The following is a 23724-nucleotide window of genomic DNA, read 5'->3' on the forward strand; positions in this document are numbered from 1 at the left end:
TGAGTGGGTTTGGCCAAATGGGGAAGGCCCCTTCCTGCAGGTCTTGGTGCACCATGTGGAAATACTCAACATTTCAGGAACGTCAAGGAAAAGGTTGAGACCTCACTCGGCTCACTCTTCTGGACTGATGTTTTTAAATCACCAGGAATTCACGGAGGGGATTCTCCAGGCTTCTTCATTGTGCAAGTGCATCTTTTTAAATGATTTTTAAATTAACAATTCTGTCCCACAAGTTTTCAAGGTTTTACATTATTTAATTTAATCCTTATGAGGTTCTAGTTGATTCTATTTCATGGATATGGAATCGGAGGCTCAGAGAGGCTAGGGAACTTTTCTCAGTGACACACAGCCAGGAGGGAATTTTTCCCATAGCATGCACCTCCAAGGCCAGGGTCAAAGCGTCCTCCACTACAGCAGGATCTCCGCCTGCTTTAGGAGTAGTGGATTGAAGTAGATTGTCCTCCCTGGCTTCCTGTGGTCTGTGGAAGGTGAGCCCATCCAGAACAAAATGCTGTGATTTAAAAGGAGGGGGGCCAGGGACCCGAAGGCACCAGTCCCTGCCTGAGCAGCCTCCTGCATCAACACTGTCTAAAGAAATGGCCTGCAAAATAGCGGTTTCTCCACCTTGATGAGTTTCCAATTTCAAAGATGGGTCCATTTGCATGTGACTGACAGTTTTCTCATCACTGAGGATTCATCATTTCTCTTTTTCTTTCTCTTCCCCTCCAAACCCTTCAGCCACCAGCTGATAAGATGCTATATACAAGGGCTAGAAATGGTAGCAGTGTGCAGTGGAACAATTCAAAGTCATTTGTGTAAGCTAATGCTCTCAGCAGAGAGGCAGTCCACATGTGCTCATGCTGATTCTCCTAATACGAATCACTCCTAGCAAAGTCCTGTGCTTCAGTGAGTGCCTTTACACGGCCTGTGAACCCTGAGCCCACACTGTCACTAAGGAAAGACCTTCCAGCTCCTGGACCAATTGGCTCAGGCCTAAGACCCAATTGCTCAGGCCTAAGACCCAGGCCATGTACTAAAGCTTACCTGTTGGTTATCTCCCTCCAGTGTCCCACAGGCACCTTCAGATCTGTTTTCCCAGTAGGGAATGCTTCTTCCTTCTGAAGCCAGCTTCTCCATGGCCCACATCAATGGGTGGTCCCCTCTCCACCATCATGCCAACCACAAAGCCAGCGGGCATCCAGAGTCCTCCCACCCTCTCTCTCTCTCTCTCTCTCTCTCTCACACCCGTTCACCTGTTTCTAAGTTCTGTTGATTTACATTAACATGTGTCCTTAAACTGTCTGTCCATTCCTGATACGCTGGTCAAGGGCCTCATCATTTCTCACAGGACATAGCAACAAGCTTCCCAACTGGATTCCTCAGTTTTCACCCAATCACCCCACAGCTGCTGCAGGATTCCTTTTAAAGCACAGATCTGTTTGTTCTCCATATTTAAGAGTCTGGGGTGGGTTTTTTTTTTTTTGTTTTTGTTTTTTCGGGGGGGGGGGGCTCTCTTTTCTTTGTTCTTTTGTTTCTTAAATTCCATGTATGAGTGAAATCATATGGTATCTGTCTTTCTCTGGCTGACTTATTTCTGCTCCTACCAAAGTCGGATTAAAATTCCTCACTGACACTCCTCTACCTCCAGATAAAATGCAAATCATTTACCGTGCTGTCCAAAGCCCCAGGTAATCTTTCTAAGTGAACCAAGGTTAACACGCAGGACCCAAGTTGGGGAAGGGTGAGGGAGGTAGCATGGGTACCCAGGTAGAAACAGAGACTGGTTGTGCAGCTCAGAGCTCAGGCATCGGGGAAGCTACAAAAGCAGACATGCAGCCTGGGCCCGCAGACTGAGTACTCGGTCTCTGGGCTAACACACCATGCAAGTGCCACCTGGAATGATGGCAGGCCCCGAGGTGGGGAGCTACCCACGGCCACCTTGAGGAAACAGCCTCTCTACAGCCTCTGTTGAAGGTGGGCATGGGAGGGGCCCGCAGAGAACAAGGCCCACTCCAGCTCAGCAGCAAAAGAAGGAAGAGGAACAGATCCTTCTGGTAGGAAGGCACCACCACTCAGACTCCTCTGGCAGCCCCTCTGCTAACTGCTGGCCCATCTCTCCTCACCCCTGTAGGAGCCCTGCCCTCATTGGCTGCTTTATTGTGGACCGGCAGTACTTCCAGGAGATCGGCTTACTGGACGAGGGCATGGAGGTCTACGGAGGCGAGAATGTCGAGCTGGGGATCAGGGTAAGCAAGGTTTCTCACCCAGAGGCTTGGCTCAGCTCCCCAAAAGGTGAATGGGCCTAGGAGGTGGAGAAATGGGGCTCCAGGTTGCTGACTGTCTAGTCCTTAACCTTACTTCGTGTGTGTGATCAGGGCTGCTTGAGGACGGGATAGAGACACAAGAGGGGACCTATAGAATTTGCAGGAAGAAAAGGACTTCAGAAACTGCTTCAGCTAGGGCCGGGGACATGGGAGAATAGAGCTCCCAACTATGGGAACAACCTCTCTGTTAAAACCAAACATAGGCTCCTCAGGTCTGAGCAGAAGTGTGCTCCAGGAAGAGACCTGCATGCATCGAGGGGTGGCTGTACCAGAGTGACCCTTAGAGTCACCTCCCCTTGGAATTTCTCACTCTCATATTCTCTGCCTCCTCCACAGCATTCCAGAGAACTTTCCTAAAGACTTTACCAAGAGAGAGCTCCAGGGAAATAAAACTCGTGGGCTATAAAGAGCAAAACACAGCCAGGCTCACTCCATTCTGTTTTCTGATGTCACCATGTGCTGGTCAGACACTCAGACCTATTCAGACCACTCTTCAGAGGTAGCCACCATCCTTCCCCGAAATAGAGGGTCTTTTGCAGCTATTGACACATGGTGTGAATGCACAATAGGCATCATTTTAATTTCTCATCCCATGGGAATATTTCCTAGGCTCTGGCTCTTTTTCCTGGGCCCATGAAAAGATAACTCCAAAAGGATACCTCCCCCATCATGTCTGAGGGACACATTCGGTGCCCTAGTGGTTGGCAAGAATTTAATAATGGAGACAATGAAGGATCTCATCCTAGAGGGAAGCCCACCTTTCTGTCTAGGCCGTGGTCCTACCCTCACAAAAGAAAAACAATATTCAAGCTGTGACTTATCCCTACAGTGGTCCCCATTGTCCTCTCCATGGGCATTGTAATTGAAGCAGCCTGACACATCCATGTGGGACAGCCCTTGGAGAGGACCTTGTATCTGCTGGAGTTCATGGCCATCATCCAAGATATTCCTCATCACTGCCAGCTCTCCATGCAAACCACCCCAGCATCCAGCTCTTTCCTACTAATGACCCACTCTTGGCCTTGTGGCTTCAGTGTCTGTATTTCCAGTTCTCAGTCAGGACTCCAGCTTGGACACACCCTCCTCTTACCTCTAACTTCCTTAGTCCTCCCATCCCACTGGGCAAGTCATCTGACCCTGAACAGACCTTGCCCTGCCCTGAAGGGAGACTAGGCATCTCTGCTGAGCATCTCACAACATCTACAATGGTCTGACCAGCACTGTGTGGGCTTGACTTACTGCTCAGCCTTAATCCTAAGGCTCTGACAACTGGCAGCAGGAGCAGCCTATCTGCAGCTGAGCTTAGAAAATACTTCTAGACACTTGAATTCACTGAAATCCAGAGAGATTGCTTTGAAGGCAGTCAAAATGCATGGGCTTCGTAGGGAGCTAATATATTCATAGAGGACAGCACCTGCGTTATCACCTTCCCTCCTCCAGCTCTCCCTACATCAGTCGTTTATTCACCATTTGTGTCCTCACCATCTCAGTTCCGCACCACTCCTAAATAAATGGTCGTCCCCAAACATACTATTTTTCACAAGGAGCTGCTGCCAGGAATTGGCGGAGTAGGTGGGGCCCCCTCCAGTATGTGTGCTCTCTGGGTATAGATGCTTGAGGACTCAGAGAGGAAGTAGATGTGTGAGGTCTTCCCAGAGACTGAGCTCACACGTATGTGGGACAGTCATGGGGTGGTGGGAGGCTTCTGGCTTTTCCTCGCCCAGATTATAAAGCTGTTCTGGAGTGTGGGCTTGGGTGAGGCTTTCAAAAAGTGTTTAAAATTATGGGGGTTTATGTTCAGGGTGTAAAACATTGCCTGGCTTTTCTTCTTCTCCATCTCTTCCCTCCCTCTTGACAGAGACGAAATGTCATTGTAGTTGAAGGAAAGGTGGTGTTTTTAAAAGCACGGACTGGGGGTGCCTGGGTGGCTCAGTCGGTTAAGCTTCCGACTTCACCTCGGGTCACGATCTCACGGTTTGTGAGTTCGAGCCCCGCGTCGGGCTCTATGCTGACAGCTCAGAGCCTGGAGCCTGTTTCAGATTCCGTGTCTCCCTCTCTCTGTTCATGCTCTGTCTCTCTCTGTCTCAAAAATAAAGAAACATTAAAAAAAATAATAAAAATAAAAATAAAATAAAAAAATAAAAAAAAAAATAAAAGCACGGACTGAACGGCCTGTTGGCCGACAGAGCTGAGAACAGAAGGAGAGGCTAGTGAGGTAGGAGAAGGAGAGGCTAGAGAGGTAAATGAATTCCAGTTACCCACTCCCTGCCACCGCCAAAATAGATTTTAATGTTTTGTGTGGTTATTAGTGTTTTCCTTTCATGTATTAGGAGTTCGCATCCCAGTGCCTCACTTTCATCATCTGGGATCTCCACAGGAGTGTTTGTAAAAAGGAGAGATGTTGCTTTTCTCATTTCTTTGATTTAAAGATAACATATTCAAAGTCCTTGCCCATTTGGAACACAGAAAGAGTTGTTTGCACAATTATTCGCTACCTGCTCTGGCACCTAACCATGCCATCCATCTATATCCCTAAAAAGTAGTTGTTATTATAATACCCCTTTTATTCAGATGAGAAAATTGTGAAATTAAAGAGTTTACATGTGTTCTCAAAGTCATATAGCTTAGAAGAGGTAGAGAAAAGATTTAACCCCAGATCTTTATGATTAGAAAGCCTAGATAGATATTCCATAGTGAGGGAGGCCTGGGTAGCTCAACTGGTTAAGCGTCCAATTCTTGATTTCAGCTAAGGTCATGATCTCATGATTCGTAAGATCAAGCCCCACGTCAGGCTCTGTGCTGAGCTGAGTGTGGAGCCTGCTTAAGATTCTCTCTCTCCCTCACTCTCTGCCCCTTCCGCACTCGTCCATGCATGATCGCTCTCTCTCAAAATAAATTTTTTTAAAAGATATACCACAGTGATCTAGGGATAAAAGTCTTTTGAGCATACCCCAAAAAGTATTACAGTGTCCATGCAGTAATTTCCTTCTACTCTATTCAGTCATATCTACTGAATGTAAAGCCTTTTTCTTTTTTTGTATTTTTTTCCAATAATCCCCCCCTTTTTTTCTGATTTCTAATTCCACAACTCAGTGGGGAAAAAAAAAGGGAGTTACTGTGGGCAAGCAGATGAAAACAAGCAATAAGAGCTGACACAGAATAAAAGGCAGAAAGATTGTATAGGTGATGGCTATAAAGATGCTAAAGTATAAGTAGAAAGCATTCAAGAAGTGGTAAGGAATTAAGAAATTGTTAGAGACGCTTATAAATTCAATGGACTCCCCTCAAAAATATGTTGAAGTTCTAACCCTCTGTACCTGTGAATATGATCTCATTTGGAAATAGGTCTTTGCCAATGTAATCAGTTGAACATGAGGTCATACTGGGTTGTGGTGGCCCTAATCCAATACGACTGGTGTTTTTGGAAGGGATATTTGGACACAGATAGGCACAGAGGGAGGATGACCATGTGAAGATGGAAGCACGGATTGGAGTAATGTCAGGGAATGCCTGGGGCCACCAGAAGCTGGAAGAGGCAAGGAAGGATCCTGTCCTAAGGCTTTGGAGAGAGTATGGCCCTGTCAGTGCTTATTTTCAGACTTCTAGCCTCCAGTGCTATGAGAGAATAAATCTGTGGTTTTAGGAGATCCAACTTGTGCTTTGTTATAACACAAGGAAATTAAAGTGTTAGTGAAAATAGGTAGGAACCTAGAGAAAGTCTGCATCTACTATATTTGAAGAACCTGGTGACTTTAGGTTTATGATTTCTCAATTTCACAGAGTACAGAGGACATTATACAAAGCCTAAGGGTTTCCCAGCTTGAAGAGTCTAATAAAATAACCCCCCAGCCCCAACCTCACCTCCCATAAAACTGGTCACTCCAAAGGCCTATTAGCTCAGTATAAAGATGAGCTAGAAATACTCCCATCCTCACCCCCAGTGATAGAGTGAAAATTGCCTATCTCAATTTTCTGCTGGGAAGAGAGGAAGAATTCTCCTCTGTGAGTTTCTCCCTTGGATTTATAATATAAAATCAAAATACTTCATGATCCAGAAAAATCTCAAGAGTAGAATTTAACTTAAAGTTGTTGGAAGTTCTTAAGCATCTGCAAAAATGTATACAAACCCTCTCTGGGGAAAGACCCTTTTAACCCAGGCCATAAAACTTCCCACAGCCAGAGTTTCAAGGAATAGGAGTTCATCTTTTTTAAAAAACCACAAACGAACAAGGGGAAAAGAGAGCGCCAAGAGCAAACACCAGCAAAAGCATTGGACAGCCAAATTTGTTCTATAAAATCTTCAAGTATTGACTCTATCAGACTCAGGGTATGAAACAAGTTGTATACTAGTTTTAAATAAATCGGAAATTGGAGATATAAATAAGAAGAAAGAGACTATGAACAAGACTCATCATATTGGGATAAAAATAGAATTTGAAACATAAATATAAAAATGGAAATTAAAAGTTTAATGGGTGGATTAAATCATGCAGTTGGATATTATTTAAAGGAAAAATAGTAAACTGGGAAATATACCTAAAAAGATTATTCAAAATCATCCCAGGAATACAAAGAAGAAAATATGAAAAAAAAAAAAAAGATTGAAAGACAGGTAGAATTGAGGGGAAAGATCTAATATCTTAGAATTCCAGAAGGAGATAATAAAAAGTGAGGATTAGGCAAAAGCAATTATTTTAAGAGATAATGACTAAAAATGTACCCAAGCTGGTGAAAGACACCAGCCCTCAGATTCAGGAAGTCGGCCTGTCCAAAGTAAGATAAATACAAATATATCCACACTTAGACATGTCATAGTGAATGCCAGAAACAAAGAGATCTGTTAGCAGCCAGAGAAAAAAGATATACTACTGAAAAATTAATGATAATTAGAGTAACAGTTGACTTTTCAGTGGCAATAATGGAATCCAGAAGACGATGAGATAATATCTTAAATATTCTGAAAGAAAATAATTGTGTCTTTTATATATATATTTGTTTTTATATTTTTCTCTATAAAGGAAAGTCATTTTATGAAACACAAAAACTGTAAGAGTTTGCCACTAATAGATCCTCACTAAAATAAATTACAAAGGATACACTTCAAGTATAAGGAACATGACCCCAGAAGGAAATTTGAGCTGAAAGAAGAATACTTAGCTCAAAAAGTAGAAAATATATGAGGAAATATAAAGACACGTTGATGGTAAGTAACACTATAGTAATGTTTTATGGGATTATTAAAACTACAATGTGTGATGACAATTGCCAATAAATTGGGAGGGGGTGATTGTAATGAAAGTGTTCTCAAGTGCCTATATGTTAGTGAGGGTGGAAGGGATATTAGTTGACTTTCACTTTTGATGAAGTGAGCACATTAAAATTTCTAGGGAAGCCATGAGAATCATAGATAAAGAAAGTATAACTTCCAAAGAAGTAAAGGGGACAAATGAAATATGAAAATGGTAAGAAGGGGAGAAATAGAAAGGATGAGAAAACATAGATGGTAGAAATATATCCAAATATATGAGTAAATACAGTAAGTTTACATGGACTAAGTTAAATGACAAACATTTTAAAATTAGATTTTTTAAGTTATCTGTTGGCTATTTATAAGAAACATGTCTGAAATATAATATAGAAAGGTTAAATCTAAATGGATAGAAAAATTCATGACAGGCAAATGCCAATGAAAAGAAAGTTGCTATAGTTATATTAATATTAGAAAAAATACTATCACAACATGTTTTAGTACAAATAAAGGTTTCTACAATGTGCAGTTCATCAGAATATATAACAATTATAAGCTTTTATGTACGTAATTTCACAACCTTGATTTATATAAAGTAAAAGTTGACAGAATTACAAGGAGACATCGACAGCTCCAGTAATGTAGTGGAATATTTTAATACATTTCTCCAAGGAACTGATAGACCAACACAATAGTTTGAATCTAATGGGCATATAGAGAACACTGCATCTAACAATTACAAGATTCAACAAATTTCAAGGATTAACGTTATATAGAACATGTTCTCTGACTACAATGGAATTCAATTAGAAACCCACAACTAAAAGGTATAGACAAAAGCCATATTTTTGGAAATGATGAAACATTTCTAAATGCATAGGTCATAAAAGAAATTATACTAGAAATTTGAGGATATTTTAAACTGAGTATACCAAATATGCTACATTTTACATTATACTAAATACAGCTAAAACAGCACTTAAGTTGTAAATTAAAACAGTATGGTATTGGCATAAAATTAGACACGTAAGTCAATGGAACAAAATGGAGAGCCCAGAAATAAACTCACACATATATGGTCAATTAACTTACAACAAAGGAGCCAAGAATACACAACAGGGATAGGACAGTCTCCTCAATAAATGGTATTGGGAAAACTGGGCAGCCACATGCAAAAATTGGACCACTTTCTTACACCATACACAAAAAATAATTCAAAATGGTTTAAAGACTTGAATGTTAGACCTGAAACCATAAAACCCATAGAAAATGTAGATAGTAAGCTCCTTAACATGAATCATGGTGATGATTTTTTAATCTGACACGAAAAGTAAAAGCATAAAAAGCAGAAATAAACGAGTGCAACTATACCAAACTCAAAAGAGTCAGCACAGGAAAGGAAACCCATCAACAAAATGAAGTCAACCTACTGAATGGGAGAAAATATTTGCCAATCATATAACTGATAAGAGATTAATATCCAAGATATATAAAGAATCCATGCAATGTGGTAGCAAAAGAACCCAAACAATCCTGTTTAAAAATAGGCAGAATATCTAAATAAACATCTCTCTAAAGAAGATATACAGATGGCCAACAGGTACATGAAAAGATACTCAACAACACTAATCATCAGGGAAATGTAAATCAAGACCACAATAAGATATCACCTCACACCTGTTAGAATGGCTATTATCAAAACGACAAGAGATAACAAGTGTTGGCAAGGATATGGAGGAAAGAGAAGAGTCTTTGTAATGACCAAAAGCACAATGACTTGGATCTCTTCTAGGGCCAAACATCCAGGCAGATCCCTGGGTTTAGAGCACAAAAATGTACAACAGAATTACTGGTGCTTAATAACAGGTCTGAGTCATAAAGAAAAGCCTAAATTGTATTCTAAATTGTATTCAGAATACAACAGGCACTCTGTTCAACACAACAGAAAGAGCATACACATGTTTAAAAATTTCTTTAGAAAATGTAAAGCCAGTTAAATTTCTAATATTGGAAGAGACAGTTCCTCAGTTATGTGAAATTGACATAGGGAAACATCTGGAAGCCTAGCCTGTTTATTATTCTTTGAAACTAAATTTTTTTTTAAATGTTTATTTATTTTGAGAGACAGAAACCGAGACAGTGTGTGAATGAGAGAGAGAGGGATTGAGAATCTCAAGCAGGCTCCACACTGTCAGCGCAGAGCCTGACATGGGACATAATAACATGAACTGTGAGATCATGACCTGAACTGAAATCTGGAGTCCAATGTTTAATGGACTGAGACACCCAGGTGCCCCTGAAATTAAATTCTTCAATGTAAGTAACAGCTATCTCCACCTTTCTGGGATGGAAACCATAGAAGTAGGAAAGGCAGAGAAATAATGCTACCACAACTATGCCAATTCCCTTCTGAGTCTCCAGGGCAGAGGCAATCTGAGGAAAGAGAGCTCTCCTCTCCATCTTGCCCTAGCTGTAGACAACTGTACTGGATTGAGCTCCCTGGAACGTAGCACAGAGAAGAGAGTCTTCCAGATAGGACTATGTTGGACACCCACTTAGACATACTTGCCAGTCACCAACTCCTTATCTGGATGTCTAAGCTTTCCTCACTTCAGGTTTCTTATTGGCATTTTAGACTCTCATCTTAGAATATTCATTATTGTCATTCTCTTTAAAATATGGTCTACTATTGTAATGCCTGTTGAACAGCTTTTTCATCCTCTAGGCTAACCGACCTCTTACCACCTGCTCCAAAGCTGGGATCATTGCCTTTATTCCATCTGAGCCAGATTACCCAAACCCTCGTGACAGCCTTGCCTCTTTTAACTACTCTTGCTTAACCTCATCTTAAGGTCTAGCTGAGTGTAGCATCTCTCCCTATGAATTATTCTGCCTCTTCTCCCTGTGTAATTGAGCAAAATCTAGGACAATAAGAGGTCCAGTGGACTGACTCCATTTGTTGGCCTTGGGATCACCAAGGAATTGATCAAGGTCCTCCTTATCTGGGTATCCTTATTTAATAGCTTAATAAAACAGAAATTTGCATTGGAGATTTCTCAGTACTTCAGACAGTGCCTTTATTCTATTTCTGTGACATCTTTTTATTGCCCTTGTCTATCAGTTTTCATGCCCACTTTTAAACCTTCTTTCTTAGCCAAGAAGAATCTAGTATCTCTCTATACCCTAAGAAAATGCCAATGGCTATTCCACAGGGCATGTGGGATGAACACAAGCAAAGAAGGTTGTAGACACAGCATAGTCACCAGGTTTCAAAAATTCCTTAGTCCCTGGACTAGGTTCATCTCTGGCTTCTACCATCAACTAAGAAACAATGGCAATGCCTTTGCTATGTATTTTCAAAATTCTTTCCCTATAATTATCCTATTTACTGAACACAGCAATTGAGTGTTATTGGCAAGCCACATGATATTTTTCAAGTGCTGTAAGATTAGGGGCTCCTGGGTGGCTCAGTTGGTTAAGTGTCTCTCTCTTGATTTCGGCTCAGGTCATGATCTCATGGTCATTCGATCAAGCCCCGTGTCAGCCTCCATGCTGAACATGGAGCCTGTTAAGATTTTCTCTCTCCCTCTCCTTCTGCCTTTCTCCAACTTGTATGCACATGAGCTCTCTCTCTCTCAAAATAAATAAGTGAAAGTGTTATAAGATTGAAAATATTTATGTTGGTCAAAAAAGTAAATTCTTATACTATCTCTTTATTATAATCATTATTTAACACAGATACCAAAAAAAATCAATTTAAGTACTTTGTAAATTATAAAAGGCTCTATAGAAAACTTACAATTGCATTATACATGTAGATATATATGTTACATTAATATGCTACCATACAGTTTGTTTAGTGCTTTATTTTTTAAAAACATGCTTTAATTTATGTTATATAGTCCTACTGAGCTATTTATTTGGATAACACTCAAGAATCTAGGTCTTAAGCAAAGAAAACTGAATCAGGCTAACTTAAAGAGAAATGGAATTTATTGGAGGGTCATTGGATATCTCAAAGAATTAATAAGAACTCTATAGATGCAGATTCAGAAAACAAGAAAAAACCAAGAGAGACTAGACAGCAGGAACCATAGCCAAAACCAGCTGGTAAGAATAGTATATTTAGGACTGACTCTACTGCCATGACTAGGTGGCCCTGCCACTGGATACTGGGCACCATTGCTTGGGTCTTGGTGACATTTACCAAGATTCAAAGTCCTTAGTGAGAGCATACAGTTGGCTAAACCTAGATTATATGCTTATGCTTCCAAGGACAGGGACAGATCATATATGCCTCCTTTCAGCTTCCTTAGGCTCAAGAACTACATATGATGTGGTCCCTTATATAGCAAGGGAATTTAGAACCTGAGTTCAAAAGTCCTCAACAGCATGTCTTCTGAGATCTAGGGTACTGTGCTGCATGTTACAGATAGTTTATCAGAAACGGGATCTAAAGCAAAAACAAAAACACCTCTTTATTATGGACAATTTCAAACATATGCAAAAATAGAATGGTATAATAAATTGCCATGCAGCCATCACCCTGTTTCAATGGTGTCAGTGCACAGATAATTTGGTTTTAATCTCTACTCTTATGCAATCCTCCCCCAACTTGTTATTTTCAACCAAATCCAAGAGATTGTATCATCAAAAACATTTCAATATGCATCTAAAATAGATAAGGACTTTTTAAAGAATACTATTTTCAGTCCTAAAGGTGTTGAAAAGAATTCCCTAATACCATCAAGTATTATTGGTGTTCAAATTTCCTTCATTGTCTCATCATTTTTTGTTTTTCAAAAAATATCATTTGCGTGAATTAAAATTCAGTTGTTTAATATGTCCTTTAAGTGTCTATTAATCTACTGAATTTCTCTCTCCATCTTTTTTCCCCCTTGTAGTTTATTTTTAAAGAGATCAGGCCATTTGTCCTTTACAGACTCCCACAGTCCAGATTTTCCCGATTGAATCCCCCTGGTGTCATTTAGCATGTCCTTCCACCCCGTATATTTCTTCTAAATTGGTAGTTAGATCTGGGGATGTAGGTTCAGTTTTGTAGCAAAAATATGTCATAGGCAGTATGTGTGTGCTTCCATCATGAGGTACAGAACATCTAGTGGTCTCCCCATTTGTGATGTTAGCACTCTTTGCTGAATGTTGCCTGGATCCAATAATTCATTAGAGGTTGCAAAACAGTGATATTTTTATTTTTTCCTTCTTCATTTAATACCTGGAATAACTATATATATATATATATAATTTATAGTTATATATAGTTATTTATATATATAGTTATTCATAGTTATATATAAATATATAATGTAATTGTATTTGAGTATAGTTGACATACAATGCTACATTGGTTTCAGGTATACCACATAGTGATTCAACAAATTTACACATTATGTTGTGTTCACCACAGCATAGCTACCATCTGTCCTGACACACCACTGTTACAATATCATTGACTGTATTCCTTATGCTGTGCCTTTTATTCTTGTGATTTATATAAAGAGACATTTATAATCATCCACTTTTTGGTTGCCTAGAAATATGATAAAGTTCATTTGGAAAAATCAGAATAAATAATTTTATAACAGCTTTCAAAATAATGATTTGATTCTGTACCATCTTCCAAAGGGAACCAATTATTCCTTTTTAGTATTATTATGAACTTATGGATTTAAATATATTTGATGTATTTTAATTTGTTATATTTAATATCTCTACTGATTTGCATATTTTCACCTTTGGCCATTGAGAGCCTCTGACATTGGTTCCTGAGTCCCTTTGTTTCTTTAATGGCTTCCCTGCCATCAAGATGTTCCAGGTTCATCTATACATTTCCTATTCCAGACCTATAACCAGCCATTTCCCTAAGGAGCCCAGCTTTCTTTTAATGAGAAATGGTACTTAAAATCATGATCTGGGCACTAGGGGTGCTCATTGCTACTGGGTTGGTTCATGTTTCTAGGTCTTTTAAGTAGTCAGAGCTAGAAGTTATTATTTTTGTAGAGATAAAATTTTCTAGGCATTCATTATGATCTTTCTGATTCAAATGTAGGACTACTGAGTTTTTACCTCACCTTATCAATCTTTCCTCTTTATTTCCTTTCTCCCATGTCAAAAATTCTTATTCTTAATGACACCAACACAATTACTTATTTTTTTTATTCCCCAGTATGCACGCAACTGTCTCAGAATACTAATAACAACCCTATCACCCTCAATATGATTGCTAGAAACAGTCTAAATTTTTGACCTTTCTTTCTGTTGTTTATATTCCACCAGAGATCTACAGTCAAATTACTGTGATTTGAAGTCATCTAGAATAGTTCCCCTCTGTGTTATTATTCCCAACCTAATAAACAGGTTCATTTCTTTCATTTCACTTTTGATTTTTAGGAATTGTTGTTCATATTTAATTTTTTATAATTATGTAAATATTTACATAATCTCAAAGTCAAATCCACAAAAATCAAGTATATTCAGAAAAGTCTACCTTTTATCACTGTCCTCTCCACCTTGTGTTCTTACTACCTCTAACATAAACATTTTGTTTGTTCATTTACTTTACACATCAAAAACATCTAAGGAAACACATTTATATATTCACATCTCCTCATTCTTAGATAAATGGTAGTACACTGTCTACACTTTTCAGTACTGTATTTTTAAAAATATATGTATATTTTTTCTGAAGATCATTTTATAATAGAATAGAGAGATTATTCCTTATTGCTTTTTTATAGCTACATAGTACTCCAATGCACGCAATGCTCCATAGTCATTTCTGCCTTTTGAGGGCATTCTCCTTTTGAGGGCATAGTGCTATAATTCATAGTCTTGTGCATGCATTTTTTTCATATTTTACTGGGTTATTGTGTGAACAGATTCCTGAAAGCATAATTGTGAGGTCAAAGGGCAAATGTGTATGTAATTTTGCTAGGCTATCATCAAATATCCCTCCAGAGGGGTAGTACTTTTTCCGCCAGAAACAATGAAGAGTTCCTTGGAGTCAACCAACAAAGTATGTTGTGAACTATTTGGGTTTTTGCCAATCTTCCAGATGAGAAATGGCTTTCAGAGTAGTTTCAATTTGCATTTCTCTTATTAAGAGCTAAGTTGAACAGCTTTTCATATGATTAAAACCGTTTGCATTTTTTTCTGTGAGCTTTTCATATCTTTGGCCTATTTTCCTATAGGATTGTTAGTCTTTTCTCTATTTTTAGAACTTCTTTACACATTAGGGATGTTAATAGTCTGCCTATCATATAAATTGCCAATAATTTCTCCCTGTTCGTTACTTGTCTTTTGATTTTGCTTCTGGCGTTTTGTTTTTGTTTGTTTTTGTTTTTGTTTTGTGTGTGTGTGTGTGTGTGTGTGTGCTTGTTTTGTTGTTGTTGCTGCCATGCAAAGCTTTTTTTCCTTTCTTTTCTTTCCTTTTTTTTTTTAATGTAAGCAAACGTATCTTTTTCCTTCTTGCTTTCAGAGTTTAGTCATAGGAAAACTTACTCACTATCAGATCATAAGGAAATTCATCTGTTTTCTTCCAATATTTGTGTAACTGTATTTTTCACAATTTTTTCATTTCTTTTTTTTTTAAATTATTTAAACCCTAGTTAGTTAACAGTACAATATGTTTCAGGAGTAGAATTCAGTAGATCCTTCACTTACATACAATACCCAGTGCTCATCACAACAAGTGCCCTCCTTAATCCCCATCACCCATCTAGCCCATCTCCTACCCGCCTCCCTCCCATCAACCCTCAGTTTGTTCTCTGTCATTAAGAGTCTCTTGTGGTTTGTTTCCCTTTCTTCTCTTCCCCCCACTTGTCATATGTTCATCTGTTTTGTTTCTTAAATTCCACAAATGAGTGAAATCATATGGTATTTGTCTTTCCCTGATTGACTTACTTCGCTTAGCGTGATACACTCTAGCTCCATCCATGCCATTGCAAATGTTTAATATGATTCATTTAGAACTGATATTGATGTATGGTGTGAGGAATGGACCCAAGTGTCTTAGTTCTCAACATGGTCAACCAGTTATTCTAATACCTTCTATTTAAAATGCCATCTTTTGGGGCGCCTGGGTGGTGCAGTCGGTTAAGCGTCCGACTTCAGCCAGGTCACGATCTCGCGGTCCGTGAGTTCGAGCCCCGCGTCAGGCTCTGGGCTGATGGCTCAGAGCCTGGAGCCTGTTTCCGATTCTGTGTCTCCCTCTCTCTCTGCCCCTCCCCCGTTCATGCTCTGTCTCTCTCTGTCCCAAAAATAAATAAACGTTGAAAAAAAAAATTTAAAAAAAAATAAATAAAATGCCATCTTTTCCTCACTGGTTTGCAGTAGTACCTTTATCAAACATTCAGTTGCCACATATATTTGAATCTGTTTCTGGATTTTATGTTCTATTTCCATTGATTTATTGGTATATTTATGTACTGATATCACAGAGTTTCAATTATATATAGACTTTGTATTATGTCTGTAAGTCTAACCTTAAAAATGTTTTAAGTTATGTTTGTGAGTTGGATTCTGGCTTACCAACTGTGTGTTATGGGGATCTTGGATTCAAAGGAGAAGATCCTTAAGAGACAAACAATGTCATCATTCCTTCTTTCCTGAACAGACTTTAAAATGCTCGCTATCAGGATTTATGGCTACTTAACTTTCATATTGATGCTTAGAACCTAGTATGTGCTCAATGAACAGGTTTTGAAATTCAAGGACAGACAAATATAAGAGAATATATTCTATATAACTGAAAAGGTCAGAACTATGACCTTCTGAGGTGGGGTAGAAGTTGTAAGGACATTATCAATTCAATATAAGAAACCAGGATTAGAGTCACTTAAAAAAAAGGGGGAGCAATGCCTAATAGAATAATGAGCTCCTTATAATATGACATGAACATCACCACCTGTTGGTATCACTGTAAAGATAGATGCAATTTATGACCATAATACTAGTGTTAATAGTGATGCAGCAATAACTATATGTGAGCCATTGTCTTAAGTGATTTATGTGTATTAACTCCTTTAATCCTTGTAGCAACCTTGAGATGCAAATATTACTATTCTCCCCACTTACAGGTGGATACACTGAAGCACAGAGCAGGGATGTAACTTGCCCTAGGTTACATGACTGATAAATGGAAAAACAGATTTGAACCCAAGAAGAATGGCTTCAGCAGCCATTATGCCTTATGTAGGTAGGCACTGTCTAGTAGCCTTCAGTGAGAAATCTGACAAAATTTCTCTCAAATTTCTTGTAGGTTAATTTTTTGTTTTTTATTCGTTCATGCATTCACTCTTCATACATCCACTTGCCAGGTGCTGGGAAACTAGAGGTGAATGGCACAGACCCTGCCTTTGAGTGGCTCTCAGTCTAGCAGTAAAGACAAACCCACCTTACCATTTTCTAAGTACTAGTCTTATGGAAAATTATAGGAAATGTCATGAACTTAAACAGGATGAGTTGACTCCTTCCTCCATTTTGACTCCAAGGACTTCTGTGTTCTTTGATCCACCAATGGTAACTATAGTAAGTATACAACCCAGAAAACCTGATCACTCTGTCTTGTGATATTCTTTTTTTTTTTTTTTTTTTTGGGGGGGGGGGGGAGGGGGGGAGAGAGAGAGAGAGAGAGAGAGAGAACTCTGAGCATGCATGAGCTGGGGAGAGAGGGAGAGGGAGAGAGAGAGAATCTTAAGCAGGTGCCACACCCAGAATGGAGCCTGATCCAGGGCTCCAACTGCAAAATCATGACGTGAAATGAAATCAAGAGTCAGACACTTAACTGAGTGAGCTACCCTGGTGCCCCTGTCTTGTGATAATCCTAAAATTATTTTTTAAACAAAAAATATAAACTATTATTCTTTTGCCAAACCATGAGTAAAGTTAATCAACACAAAGATAATCAACACAAACTGAATATGGTAAAAAATTTAAAAACTAAAAAATGGATTGAAGAAATAAATATTAACATAATTCATATCTGCAAAATTTGATTCAAGAAAACCAAACTTGGCTGAAATAACGATGACAAATGAAAACCCTGTGACAGATTGTAAAATGTGATGTGTATAATAAAAAAAAAAGTACTGATATTCATATGTCAGTTATTAAATCAATGCAAAAAAAATTAATCCCAATGAAAATAATTCTGGAAAAAATAAAACTGGAAAATGAGTATAAAAGGAAATATATTTTAATCATATCAAAAATTAACCAAGAGGATTAAATTGCTTTAGTGACATTTATTCCAAAAAATACCTTCTGGATAAAAATTCATTAGGATAAAAATTCATTATGGTGAACATACTCTGCATTAAAGTACTAAGTAAGGCACACCTGTCTCAGAATCAAAACAGCAAGCATGAAAGATCTTGCATGTGTAACAGTAGCACCCAGGAGTGAGCGACCCCTCTCCCTGTGGGAGCTAGGTGAGGCTTCGCAGTGGAGGCATTTATGCGGGACCCCAGAGAAAGGGTGTGCGTTTTCAGGCAGGGAAGGGGACTATGGGTGTTACAGAGAATGGGGGTGACATGTACAGTGACAGCGGGGAAAACACATGACCCCGGCTGACCCCTCAGGCTGGGAAGTAGGGGTCTGTAACCAGGCACGGGCCGAAACGGAGAGTCAGAGACGGGGAAGACAGAGCTATCACATGGAGAGAAAAATTGGTCATTGATTGGCAGTCCAGAAGGCCATCCAAAATGTCCAGCATTTTCCTTGGTGACTCAAGTGAAAGGAAAAAAGTGTGCTTATGGCAGACGACCTGGAGCTGAGAGGTTTCACACAAACATTTCCTCGGTTACCAACATCGCCTTCTAGTTCTGGAACATCTACGATTTGGTTGGTGACATAAACTCTTGGGCAACAGGAGAAAGTTATGATTTCCTAAAGCAGATCCATGTTCCACAGCTGGTAGGAGTAGTTGCCACCAATATGGAGGATGGTGATAATACTAATAATGAGAACTTCCATTTATTATATGCGATTGGCTCATCACTCTGTATATATTATCTCATTAATTTTTGTACGAGCCGCGTAAGGTCTTCATGCTTATCCCCATTCTATGAATTAGGAACCTGGAGGATAAAACAGGATAAAATATCTCCCCGAATCACTCAAGCTTAGAACTAGCCTGAGTGGCTTCAAGACCTTCTCATTGTATCATGATGCTTATCCGCCTCTGCCTTCAGGATTCGGCCATGGCATACATTTTAATTTCCGCATTTGGCCAGCTTTGGAAAATGGTACTGCTTTGGAAAATGACCACAGTACTGTTCTAGGGCTTGATGACATAGCCCAAATCCCTGATGGGTGACGGGCCCTGGGTCAGAAAGTACTACACAATGTCTTTACTGGAGGTCACAGCAGACTTCTAAACTGGAGGGGTGACAGAGACAAGAACTGAGCCAAAAGCCAGAGTCCAGAGAGTCAGAAAAGGAGTATATGGAGGAGCTGCCAAATGAGAGGAACCAGAAAACAGACAGGAAGTCAGAAATCTGTGTTCAGGAAGCTGGAGACACGGAGGAGGAAGAGAAAGCAAAGAACGGTCTGTCTGTAGCAACTGCCTAGAACAGGCATCACCATTATTTGAGACTTTTACAAATAGATCTTTGGTTAAAGGGCTACAGACGTCGCCAAAATTACCAGTGACAGAGGTCTTGGTGGGCTAATGGGTGCTTGCTAAGCCTACTGTGCTGAAGCATATGACAGACTATATGGTTCTCCCCGGAGGCCACGCCTCAGAGGTCTCAGTAATCTCAGCTCACTGCTAACATCAGGGCTATTCTCACCCAGCCACAAGGAGGATATTAAAAAACACAGTCTCCCACAGTTTCAAGTAAATCAACTCATCTGCCAGCACAGCCAGAGAGACTTGAGAAGGAAGAGAAAGGGTGTGGGCACCAGAATTCCCTGCTCAGCTGAGAAGGTCTCAGGAAACCGCCAGATGCAACATCTCATAGAAAAGCTGTGCATAGATTCTCTTACCTCCCATCCCTGGAGACCGAGAAAATGAAACACCTTAAATTGGATTTTTCTCTGGTTACTTCTAAACACTATGGTCGATCTAAGCCAGCTGGAGCTAGAGTTCAGAATAATCTGAGAACTTGGAATCACATATCCACGTGCACGTGTGTGTGTGTGTGTGTGCATGCGCATGCACTTGGGGTGAGGCAGTGAGCCCTGCCACTGTTTTATATCATTTTGTCATGAATCGGAATCTGCTTTGGCATTGTCCTTCAGCCACTGTCACGGGGTAAAGCCTTTAGGAGGCTGACAGTTGTCAGTGGAATAAGAATTCATCCGTGCAGTCTTCTGAGGCCAAGGACTTCAAAAGACACCAAACACAGGTTTCCACTTTGCAGGCTTTTATACTTCCTAACGGAATTTTCCCAGTGACTCAAAGCTTTAGCTGAGGCACTGTCCACATGTTCCCTTAGCACTGTGTTGGATGCTAATAATAGTTTGAGTGATAGTTGGAGGTCAAGACCTAGCCTTTTCTAATCTTTATAAATGAGTTATTAAAAGTCTGACAAAGATGGCATTGAGCTGTGAAGCCAAGATGATGGGAGATTTGGGGGTACCATTTGCTAGGAAAGGGGCATTTCGGATAGAGAATTGGTTTAAAGGGGAAAATGGGGCATGTTTGATATTGTAAATAACAAAGGAAACGACCAAAAAGCTTGCGTTATTCATGCATCTATCCATTCATACAGTGAGCATTTCTTATGCCATTTGTGTTATGTGCTTGGTGGTAGGGTACAGGAAAATGGAGTGCCTGGATCCTGACTTCAACAGGAAGCCAGCACTGTGTAAAACAGAAGGCTTGGAGGGGAGATGGGGCTCAGGTGCCCTCTGTGTGCCCACTCAAGGCAAGAGGATGGAGGAGCCCAGTGATGATGAAGTCTGAACTGAAACGAGCTTTTGGAATTGACCACGTGCATTGAGTAGGGGGTGGGTGACAGGGTGGTGCCCATAGTTACAGGGAGGAATCAGCCAGATAGAGAAAAGCTGGATTGGTGGAAAATAAGAGATGTCAGGGGAAGACAGTGTTTCAGGAGTGCCATAGCTAAGCTAAGAGGAATACTAATGACAATAGCTGCTGTCTTTTGAACACTTCATTTGTGCTTCGTACACTTATTTAATACTAGACACTGTGCTGTGCTAAGTGCTAGGTGCACAGAGATGAGCGGGATAGCCTAGGCCTTACCACCATAGCACCTCCATTCTAGTGAATTTTGTGCTGTCATTTACGCCTCCTGAGAACCATGAGAGGCTAGAATTATTATCCTCCTTTTACAGAAGGGAACACAGAAGCTTAGAGCGGTTGAGTCACCTGCCTAGGTCCCACAGGGAAAGGGTGGTGGAGCTTGGATTTGAACATGGTTCTGTCTGATGCCAATGCCTCTAAGCCCCCATCTTGTACTAAGAGAATGTGAGCAGAGAAAGGGCATATGGATGCAGCTGGAAGGCGGCCTTTGAGGGGACAGGTGGAGTCAAGGGTGGCTATAGGAGACAGACTCCAAAGGGCTATGGAGGGAGTGGATGGAAACTGAGAAGAGGCAGGGAGACTAGAGATTTTATGTGACCATGAATGGAGGGAGAGGGTAACCTAGTGTTTGCACGTAGGCAGAAGCCAAGTGCCAGCGCCCTGGGACAGTATGGACTTGACCTTAGGAGAGTGGTTGAAATTTTTGTTTCCTTCTAGGCGGTTGGCTATATCTAGCCCTGCTGTGCTGGAATGTGTGCCACCAGGTGTGGCCTCCTGGAACCCATGGGGCCTGAAATGTCCAGGGCCCTTGAGGTCTGAGCAACCTGGGGCCTATGAGGCCTAAACCCCAGGATTTGGGGTCTCCCTTGCTTGCAATGTGCATACATGAGGGAAGCTTAGTACACCGTGCAGCCCAGAACCAGTGACTCTGCCATGCCCAGTGGCCAGACGGCATCTGAAAATATAGAGAAGAAGGCGTCTTTGCCATAGCACGTTATCTTTAGCACACCAGCCATGAGTGACTCTGCAATTACAAACCAGCCGCTGAACAGACGCAGTTTAACAGTACATTGTAAAAGTTTTACGGTTAGTAACGATAAGTGCAAAATTAATCCCTAAAGAACAAAGCAATTAAAAAAGTACATAATGAAGCAATTAGCTAGAAATGGTGGGGAGCAAGAAAGGGAGAACGCCCACGGACAATTTTACTCTGGAAGGGACTTCACACTTACATTTTTTTAATCGCGTTCGATGAGGGAGCCGTAGAAGAGTGAGATTCATAAGATGCATAGAAAAGGTAACAATTGATAAAGGGTTTTGAGATTTAAACTGAAGGAAATTTTTACCTTCTTAAAAAGTTGGGACCAAGGAGGAAAAGAGCTATAAAGGCCGTTATTGGGATAATTAATGAAACTTTTTTATAGGTTGTGGATTAGATAAATAGTAATGTATCAGTGTTTAATTTCCTGGTATGGGGGGAAAAAAAAATAAAAGAGAAAAAAAAAAATACAAAACAACCCTGGGAGCCAGCAATGTATGTTAAAGCTCCGGAGAGTCATTCGTTCCTGCCCCCCCAACCCCCCGCCTGTTCTTTTCTGTGTTTTGTTTTTGTTTTAGCCCAGTCTCTGTGTAATTTTGTATCAGACCCTGGAAGGTAGCCTTACTGCCACCATTACATTGTAGCTCGACTTTTCCAGGAAGGGACCATCAGCTGAGACCAAACTCAGTCCCTCAGAATGACAGATAGCAAGTGAGCCGGGGCTCCTCCCCCTCCTCCCGCTCCCCCTCCTCTTTGTCCTCCTCTTCCAGACACTGTTGTGTTCTTTTGATGAGACCTGATCTTCATAAATCTGCAATTGCAGAAGGGGAATTCAGAGACATCTACTCCCATTACAAATGCTCTTTACTTTGTAAAGCGATGCAAGAGGCAGGATACAGATAAGTATCCAGTGCTTGTGAGTGACTCTTTACAGAAATTACCCTTACACACAAGTTTTGCTATCAAGCAAAACTTCCCGAACATAAAGTCAGTCCTGAAGACAGAGTTAACCCCTGGTGTAAACTACCCCAGGAAACAACATTTACTCCCAGAGATCCTGACTCTAAGTGTGTGCTGTCTGTCTAGCTGTGGAAAGTTCAAGGGACCGGCCCCGGTCCCTGTCCTTGCTTGCTGCAGGACCCGGCAGGTGCTGGAACCGCGGATGTGCTGTGCCCCCACTGTATTCATTATGCCTGCTTCGGATGCTGCTCGTCAGTGACTTGTGTAATTTTCTGCACTGGATTGTAGCGATGGAAAGAAATCCTGAAGTAGGGGAGAGAAAACATGAATCATGATTTCAAGAGAGTTGCTTTTCTTGGATTTCAGCATTTCTGAAATCAAGTCGTGCCCTATGAGCTTAGCATATATAAATAAATAATAAATATCTAAGTAAATTACAATTTATCCCAACCAGAACAGTTTTGAGAATGAAAGTACTACCAGCAGTTACACTGGAACAACAGGTAAAAACCAATATTATCAGGGGCAAACCAGGACATATGGTCACTCGACTTATACTTTGATGTGTGCATTTAATGCAGTTCTCTCCTTTCACGTCGCTAGGTGGCTGTTGTAGGTGTCATTGGGCCTACAATGTTTGACATTGGACATACAGTGTTTGAAAATAAGCACAGCCCCTTCCCTCTTAGAGCTAATGGCATAATAGCACAGACAGCTGATAAAAGAGAACACAGAATAAATATACAGTTACAAATTTCAGTAAGTGCTATTCTATTAATCAACTTGGGCTGCCATAACAGAATACCAAGGTGGCTTCAACAATGCAAATTTATTTTTTCGCTATTCTGGAAGCTAGGAGTCTGAGATCAGGACTCCTGCATGGTCGGGTTCTGGTAAGACTTCTCTTCCTGACTTGTAAACGACCACCTTCTCACTGTGTCCTTACATGGTACAGAGAGTGTGCTAATGTCTCTTTGTCTTCTTATAAGGATACCAGTTCTGTCTGATCAGGGTTCCACCCTTATGACCTCATTTAACTTAATCACCTCCTTAAAAGGCTCTATTCCAATATAGTCACATGGGGGAGTTAGGGCTTCAGGATATGAATTTGGTGGAACGGGACACAATTCTGTCCCTAGCAAGT

At 40.4% G+C, this 23724-nt stretch overlaps 1 protein-coding gene across 3 annotated transcripts in view; it reads left to right on the forward strand.

The window, feature by feature from the left end:
- The window catches only part of GALNT18 (polypeptide N-acetylgalactosaminyltransferase 18), a 355336-nt gene that overhangs the window by 257108 nt on the left and 74504 nt on the right, over positions 1-23724 (forward strand). For all 3 annotated transcript variants that reach the window (XM_040456863.1, XM_040456864.1, XM_040456865.1), the window contains exon 6: positions 2132-2246. In XM_040456863.1, coding sequence (XP_040312797.1) covers positions 2132-2246 — 115 coding nt within the window. The remainder of the gene's footprint in view (positions 1-2131; positions 2247-23724) is intronic.

This window comes from Herpailurus yagouaroundi, unplaced genomic scaffold (assembly GCF_014898765.1).
Source record: "Herpailurus yagouaroundi ecotype Mexico unplaced genomic scaffold, PumYag 218, whole genome shotgun sequence".
Lineage (NCBI taxonomy): Eukaryota > Metazoa > Chordata > Mammalia > Carnivora > Felidae > Herpailurus > Herpailurus yagouaroundi.